Source organism: Haliotis rubra, unplaced genomic scaffold, assembly GCF_003918875.1.
Source record: "Haliotis rubra isolate DU_JTF1 unplaced genomic scaffold, ASM391887v1 Scf1067, whole genome shotgun sequence".
NCBI classification, from domain to species: Eukaryota; Metazoa; Mollusca; class Gastropoda; order Lepetellida; family Haliotidae; genus Haliotis; species Haliotis rubra.
Window position 1 is genome coordinate 177,488 of NW_025764967.1, and position 9,049 is coordinate 186,536.

A 9,049-nucleotide genomic window follows, 5' to 3' on the forward strand; every position below is an offset into this window, starting at 1 on the left:
GTCATCAACACATTGATTGGGACCTGGAGACAGGAGAATACATTGCAGGTGTATAGGAAAGTCATCAACACATTGATCGGGGCCTGGAGACAGGAGAATACACTGCAGGTGTGCAGGAAAGTCATCAACACATTCATCGGGGCCTGGGGACAAGAGAAAACACTGTAGGTGTATAGGAAAGTCATCAACACATTGATTGGGACCTGGAGACAGGAGAATACATTGCAGGTGTACAAGAATGTCATCAACACATTGATTGGGACCTGTAGACAGGAGAATACATTGCAGGTCTACAGGAAACTGATCAACACATTGATTGGCACCTGTAGACAGGAGAATACATTGCAGGTCTACAGGAAAGTCATCAACACATTGAACGGGGCCTGGAGACAGGAGAATACATTGCAGGTGTACAGGAAAGTCATCAACACATTGATCAGGGCCTGGAGACAGGAGAATACATTGCAGGTGTACACGAAAGTCATCAACACATTGATTGGGACCTGGAGACAGGGTAATACAATGCAGATGTACAGAAAGGCATCAACACATTCATCGGGCTTGGAGACAGGAGAATACATTGCAGGTGTACACGAAAGTCATCAACACATTGATCGGGGCCTGGAGACAGGAGAATATATTGCAGGTGTGCAAGAAAGTCATCAACACATTGATCGGGGCTTGGAAACAGGAGTACATATAGCAAGTGTACAGGAAAGTCATCAACACATTGATCGGGGCCTGGAGACAGGAGAATACATAGCAGGTGTACAGGAAAGTCATCAACACATTGATCGGGGCCTGGAGACAGGAAAATACATTGCAGGTGTGCAAGAAAGTCATCAACACATTGATCGGAGCTTGGAAACAGGAGAATACATAGCAGGTGTTCAGGAAAGTCATCAACACATTGATCGGGGCCTGGAGATAGGAGAATACATAGCAGGTGTACAGGAAAGTCATCAACACATTGATCGGGCCTGGAGACAGGAGAATACACTGCAGGTATATATGAAAGTCATCAACACATTGATCGGGAGCTGGAGACAGAATAATACATTGCAAGTGTATACGGAAGTCATCAACACATTAATCGGGGCCTGGAAACGACGAATGTACTGCATTTGTAAAACCCAGAGAATTAAAGAGATTTCGTTTATCATATCCCAGAATTACATACTTTTAGTTCCTATGGCTGACAACATTTTACATTATTCAATCAAGAACGTTGAGGAAAATAACGGCTGGCCCCCAATGACCTGTGTGTGGGTCTTGGCCAGAGGTACCATGTCCTCCGTGCAATTCTCCTCCACATCTAAACTGCAGTGATGTGGGTCTATGAAGTCGAACCCGAGAATGTAGCGATTGATTTGTGTCTTCCCTTCGTAGTAGTAGGTGACGAGGATGCCGCTCTCCTTGTTCCTCACTTTAACGTAGCCGCCATTAGTTGCCTCGAATGTGAATTCCATTCTAGGGAAGAAGGGATACTAGTAAATAGAGGAGTTCAATTAGTTTAAGTAATACGTAATGTGCTATTTAAGTAATACGTAGAGTGCTTTTATCTGTAAAATCGATTCAATTGGTATCAGATACGTATCATAAGGTGTTATTCAAGGAATCCCCTCATCAGTCACGTGACTCACATGTCACCATTCTCCACCGGAAGCGAGACAAACGTATCCGCAGTGACGTCTCCCTCACAGGTCAACTTAGCTTGACGAGGCGCCGTCTTACTGGAGCCATTGCAGGGTCGTACAGTGCTCATAATCACAGAGTTGTCTGGAACAAACCTTCAATTTCAGATCTGCGTACACCCATCGGAATATCCATACTGTGAATATTGGCGAATGTCAACGGTAAGTAATGTCACTTAAAGTACCAAAGGTGCTAAGTATGAACAAAATATAGTAAATAAGGACTAACTATGAATACAATAATAAATGCAATGAAGGCCATAGAACAAGTTCCACAATCGTACCTATAGAGCAGAAACCGTTACCACATGTTTGTACTGTTTACCAGCATTTGAAAATCAGCTTCGTCAAAGACATGACCATAATGGACAAAATCAGCAACATCCTTGCGCAAAACTCAAAATGTTACAGTAGAATGGGGTTCGTTACAGACAGTAACGACGGAGATGATACCAGGTAGTAACGAATGATACCAAACGGTAGCACCAATCAAAACAAACACATGCAAAGGCATATCAATTTTTCACATGAACGAACACAACTGACAGAGTCAAAATAGGCAATCGCACAGGAACAAGTTCCAAATTTGGAACTTTCCTCCCGTGTCTACCCACAAGATTTTGATGAGTCTTTAACGCATGAACTGTTCCTACTTCTTGTAATTTCAAATGTTGCCTTGGCTTGGATGATGCCCACAGCAAAGCCCTCTACATAGGCGTGTCTGGGTGGTGGAGTCGCAGTCATGATGAACTTGGTCTCGAACTTGTAGTAGATCGTCCTGGTGTCGTTTATGTTGGTCCACGACTCCTCCTGGGGCGCTCCTTCATTGGGGTTGTCTGGTGCTTCAACCTTGTCCAGCCCTGGCCCGGTCACCTTCAGTGTGTTGTACATGATGGACGGGTACGTGTCGACTGGAAATACAAGCCGAATGTGTGAATGTCAGTTTGCCCAGTGGAATCAGTTTGGTTATTCTCTGATATGAACCCAATCCTTACCGTATCTTTGTTTGGAACGCTTTAAGAATCACAACACGATGCAGCTATGAAGATAGTGACGCTAGGTTCAACCACACAAACCCGTGATAGACAAACATCGGGTATACCCGATCGTCTCTGGGACAAGAATGGAATACGGGGACCCTTTAGACCAAGACTTCACTGTGTACAAGCTGCAATCTATTTAAGGGTAGCCAGAAGCTCATTGATTAGAATATAGTAAAGCACGTTTATAATAAATCTTCTGCAATATTCTCCTGAAGAATCTAAAATGTAACACTGGTTTTGTAGATGTATTTTGTTCCTACTTTTCTCGCAGTGGTTGCCACTAAACTCTGCTGTACAGATACAATTCCTGGCATATTCATCTGCACATTCTCCAGGGTAGCACCGTGTGCTGTCACTCCGCCACGAACAGGCCTCTGAAAACATACAGTGTGTGGTTATGTCAGTCACACAGGACGATAAGGTCACTAGCTACAGGCGCCATCATGTCAGTCACACCGGACGATAAGGTCACTAACTACAGGCGCCATCATGTCAGTCACACCGAACAACAAGGTCACTAACTACAGGCGCCATCATGTCAGTCACACCGGACAACAAGGTCACTAACTACAGGCACCGTCACAATCGTAAGCTACAAATAGACGCTTATTGTGCATACTCTTTCTAAATTACCCAAAAAAAACCTGATTCAGATTGGGTGGGATATTTATATTCCCTTTCCACGTCATTTGCTATTTTCATAAATTATGCAGATCCCGGGATCAAAACTTACCACCTGATCCAATAGGAGAAGTACTACAAATTCTTAATTGTTAATGTGCTGTAGTAAGCCAGTATTGAATGTTAAGTATTGTAAAGATAGCGATCAAGTGCCCGCCATTCAAGGAACTTACGAATGCAGGATTTCTTGTCTGTGGTGACGGCGTAGGCTCGTTCCCCCTCCAACTCCCTGTATACCCCCCTCACACCTGGAACACACCTGGTCAGATGGAGACGTGCATTCCTCCAGGTCACAGTTGGAGATGGGCGAGCACACTGTCCAGAGACAATAGATTATACAGACAACACTGCATTGGGAACTACAAAACTACAAGTTAATTACATCTGACGTCAGCACATGTGATCATGGAGGAATAGGGTGAATATTGTACAAAATAAGTATATTGGACACTCACTCCGGCATCTGTTGGGGCTGGCATAGAAGCCATCATTGCAGCTGATGCAAATCTCTGGGAGGCTGCAGATGCCCCCGCTACTGTACTGAGTCCTACCATCGCTGTAGATGATGTGGGACGTTGTGTAGTCGATGTTACATGCGCCGGTGGGGTTGATGGCGTTGTCGCAAATGGCTGGAAACGTGGTAAAAGAAGCCAGATGAAAGATGTGTATTCAAAGACATATATTCTTTCACACCATCCCTTCTTGGAATATTTTTGTGATTATCCGAAATGAACATAACAGTAGTTTTACCGTGAGGGCATCCATGGTTATCGGTCGATCTGTATCCAGATTTGCACACATAATGGTTGTAGTGCACGGTCCTATTGAAAAGATGGAACTCATGTAAGTACACCGTATACCAACAGTCTGTACACAAAGACTTAGATGCAAGAAATGTATATCTTACACATTGTTACGTGTAGATCCATCAGTTGAAACTAAAGGGTTACCAGAAATCAACCAAGAAGCAAGTTCCGTATGGAAGCTACAAACAACAAAGATATGTTGTTTACCTAACAACTGTCTTCAAGAATGAAGACAAATCGATAGAAAGTTAACTAAATAGCTGTATACATTCAACTGAAGAACAATCACAATGGAAATACAAAGTTAAAATAGTGATTGCCGCAACAGAGACCGTAATCGAGATTACAAAATGCCAAGGCTGAGAATCCAGGGTTAAACTCCTCACAGGTATGGGCGTCTCGTGATTCCAAATGGAATAGGTGACCTATTAACTGTGCTGTGAACCTATCGTTAAGTCGATGGGTCCAACAAGGCCGGAATATTCCAAATGAATGACATCTCAAGTCACATGAAGACCAGCATTTTGTGTGGTCACTGTTAAACCCTGTATACTCTCGGGTTAGCCCAGTTTCATGCTGGATTGCTGTTGTTGACAGGTGAATATTACCATCATTGTATTTTTTTGCTATAATCGCTGTGGGAGTGTGGGAGTTGGCCATTACCTGTATCTGGTGCATCGACTCAAGCCATGCCAGCCACACTTCGTCGTGTATCGCTCTTGGCGAGATAGGACAATCCGGACTACGTTTATCCTGCGACAAAGGTAAACGTGAATGTGAATTATAACGTACTTTCACAACATGGAAGACCTTTGTTGATGCACTATGTCAATATGTAATTCGGTAACATTTACAAGTAAATCCTACAGGTAAAGATACTGAGGGCATCAAGGTTTCTTGCTCAGATTCTTCTGCTGTGCATTGTATTATGTGGACATGTTGAAACAGCATACGGCATTACAGTGTAGCGACGTCAGAGTACAGGGGAGCAGAATTTAAACTTATGTTGGGGTGTCCTTGATGTTTTGACGTTTTCCGACATGGAAATACCCAAGATATTTTCTATGAATCCATATCTACTTTACAAATCATATCATAGCGGGAAAATAAGTTTCTAAATAAAATATTACACGGTTTTTATTTTCATTTCTCATGAATCTGGCCACAACGAGATATTTGACGTGCATGGGAGTTTTAAAGAGAATGTGCTTTTAAAATCACTGTAATTCTCTATAGGTAGAAGAAAAGTGGACAGTTATGAACGTAGAGCGATCGGGAGTGTTGAAGTGTTTTGCAGAACTGGGATGAGAACAAGTTGATCTCTATTAAACTCACTTCAGAGTACAAGGAACTTAGTAGGTTAAACATCACTGCTTAGTATAAAACAGAAGGATCAAAGTAGAAGCATCATTCTACAAGGTTGGTAGTAAAAAAACATACAGAGTATGGAGAGTAGAGTGACGTGTGTCAGAGGTCTAAACCGGTGAGTGGGACGACAGATATATATGTAGATTCGTTCCCATGACCAGTGATCCGGGTTACAAGTAAGATACGCAAATCTGCAGCGAATCGTTATGGCATATACCTTTTATTTTGTATTTAAGAACAAGGTTTGCTCAAAACATATGACCGTTTCCATAGTTCCGGCCAGTCTCGTCTCTCCGTACATATTTCACTAACATTTACACCGTGCACATCGACTTCTAATCAACATGCCACAGTACATTCACATCCGCCACCCCTGGTACATAATTTAGCTCCTCCGATCATTCATTATCAGAGCGTCAGTCGACAGGTCGGGCTTTTCCCCAGTGCTCACAGATAGAAATTAGCAGGCATGTTGCTGTCTTGTTGACCAATAGAAAAAGTTAAGGTGACCTCCTCGATGGTCGAGATAAGAATAGATAAACAACCAGGAAGTACTTTACAGTGAAGTGTTTGAAATACAACCGACGTATATTGCCGTCAAATGTACATAACACTACAATGGACCGTAAATTATACATTAGGTCATTGCGCATTTCCTGTGGACAACATCCACAGAGAAAATATACATATTGTGTTATTTAACATGTATTTAGTAAACACTGTATTCATCAGGAAGTATATAATTAACATCTCTATCGAGCTAGATAGTTCTCGTTCTCGGAGTTTCGTTCTCCATTCATAAAGATCACTGCGCATGTATATTTCATTACACTTCAAACTTTCTTAAGCTAACACAAGGAGCTAGTGTATTGTGCAATAGTTCCTCTGGTGTACAGATTTTAGTGAATATTTCAAACACGATGATCCTAACTTGGTGCATCTTCCTACAACAGGACAGCTCCAGCACCACTGTCGCTGAAATCTACTGTCAAAACCGTTCTAGCAAACTGGTCTTTAGATTGCCTTTAGTTTTCTCAAAAACATTTCTATTCAAAACAAGCTTCACTCTTCTACACAACTAATTAGCTAGAAGTGTACTATATTTTGGAATTGTGACAACATTGACGATAGTAACCATCCATGCTCAAATTTCTTAAATTATTTTTTCGAAAGTGGAGATTTTTTAAACATCTTCTACCTTTGCTTGAATGGCCCTTTTACAATTCATCACATAGTCACATGGCATTTCTTACTAATCTAATACATTTCAACACCATGGAAACTTGATGGCCACCTACCCACTTGCCGCAAGCCCGTGAACACCATGGATCTGGAGGAGACAGAAGACTACACCGCAGATTGCCAGCTTCATCGCTGTGTTTCACCGCTCACGTCTTGTACGACATCAACGGTTACATGTGCAGTAATGTTTACAGCACGAATGCTGGATGACTAGAACGTGAGGTGGTTGTATGAGCAATAAATCATTCCTGGACATCAACCAATGGTTTTTTCTCCACCTGGCAGTCTTGGAATACTGCTGACGGCAGAGCACAACATCACACAAAGAATTTAGGTGGTTATGAAGAAATACCAAAATGGGCTACACCTTTGTTGTCAATCTAATCGAGCTGACCAACCGAGCGAGAGAAAGAGGAGGGGTGGGGAAAGGGGCATGGATGAGAGGGGCGTGTAGAGATGCGTTCCTGTGGCACATCAGGAACCAATGTTATACTGGTTCGAATCCAAACTCAGACTTTTGTTTCAAGGTGTGTCAACTTTCAGAGTGGTGAAAGACCCAACACCATTCGCCCATGTTGAAAGTTAAAGTATTTGGTGTGGGGTCAAGTAATGCTTTTGGGAAACAGATATTTTGTAATGTTTGGTGAAGGTGTCAGCTCAACATGCTTAGTGTTGTGCTGCATACCTTATGATGTAGATAGTCAAATTGAAACAACAGGTGAAGCAGGATTTAACACACGCACACACGCACGAGACGTGTATCAAATACTCAAATACGTGCCTGTATGCCCTATGGCGGGTTGTTTATGACGGGTGTTTTATTACGGTTGAGGCTGAAGTCTGTGAGGTATGTTTTCATCGAGCTTTGAGTAGGATGATGGCAGTTCATTTAAAGCAAACAAATTACAGGTACACACACATGTCCGTCTATCAAAGCCTTTTGTAATAGTGTGATATATTCTAGGTGACAGCGTGTGGCGTGTACTAACGCTTAGTCTCTACGCCAGTATCACTGTAAGAAGTTGTACATCGTATAGCATTGCTTGCCTCTCTGTTAATCCTACATCCGGTGTCAAGTAAAACCACCGTTTACCAAGAAGCCGTGTCGTTCCTGATTGTTGTGGCCATACTGGCATGGTGGCAGCGCTTACAATATGTACCGGTCTACCTGCGCTACTATTCAACAAGTCTGTATAGCCCGCATTTCACACATAAGTGAGCGATCAGCCAAATTAGAAGAGTTTGGTGACCCTCTAAGAGGATTTGTTAATGATGGGGAGAACGTTTTCTCGCACTCGCAGACAAACAGCTGAACAGAAAGTCAACATGCTAGAGTTAATGCTCGGGCAAATTGTTAATTGTTGCCCAGTCATCTCCAGACAGACTATCGTTAAAAATTCAACCTCCACTGATAGTATCTGGCAGATCATCAGATTACACTATGGTTTTCAATCCACTAGTGCCCTCTTTTTGGACTTTTCTGACATTAAACTCCAACAAGATGAACGGCCAGAGGATCTGTTTCACTGTTGAGCAATTAGATAAAATGAGATAATCAAAACACAACAATAGTTTCAAACAATAATCCTACACCAGTAATAACAAAATAAATCCTTGTTTAAATTGCAATTATAGGCTTAACCACATGTACAATTGGGCTGCCATGTGTGGACCAAAAGTCAGGCAATGAAACAATACTTTTCACAGCATAACATTCAGGAGGAACCTTTTCCCCAAGAGTTTGCTTGATTTGTCTCTTCAAGACCAAAAACAGTGCACAAGCCCTTCACTATAGCTTCCGGTCACCCAAAGTGCTTGTAAATTGGGAGTTGACAGATGAAAATGTGACGCAAGATTCCCGACCACTGGTGACGATGTTGGTCCGGCCAGCCATGGCAGTTAGAATGTTTACTTTGTAACACGACCCCCAAAGCGAGTTAGTTTTCTTGCAGATGTTACCATACCCTGAACCTGAGGAAATCTAGACTTGCTTTATTTAGGGCTTTAGCATTGCAGAGAGGGCTTGGCAATGGGGTAAAAATGTGCTTCAGGGACTGTGAGACAGACTACGTGTGGTGGTGAGAGTGATACAAAGTATAAAGTGTGAGGGTGAGGCGGTGAGAGTGAGACTAAGCATGAGGTGTGAGCTTCGGGCAGTGAGAGCGAGACAAAATATGAGGTGTGAGAGTGAGGCGGTTAGAGTGAGACAAAGTAT

At 42.5% G+C, this 9,049-nt stretch overlaps 1 protein-coding gene across 1 annotated transcript in view; it reads right to left on the reverse strand.

The window, feature by feature from the left end:
- LOC124279103 overlaps positions 1–6,964 on the reverse strand; it is a 46,060-nt gene extending 39,096 nt beyond the window's left edge. Inside the window, exons 1-7 of the mRNA XM_046714897.1 lie at positions 6,895–6,964; positions 3,896–4,047; positions 3,592–3,733; positions 2,998–3,111; positions 2,348–2,605; positions 1,644–1,779; positions 1,287–1,470 (exon numbers count right to left, since the gene is read on the reverse strand). Coding sequence (XP_046570853.1) covers positions 1,287–1,470; positions 1,644–1,779; positions 2,348–2,605; positions 2,998–3,111; positions 3,592–3,733; positions 3,896–4,047; positions 6,895–6,964 — 1,056 coding nt within the window. The remainder of the gene's footprint in view (positions 1–1,286; positions 1,471–1,643; positions 1,780–2,347; positions 2,606–2,997; positions 3,112–3,591; positions 3,734–3,895; positions 4,048–6,894) is intronic.
- Positions 6,965–9,049: the final 2,085 nt, after the last annotated feature.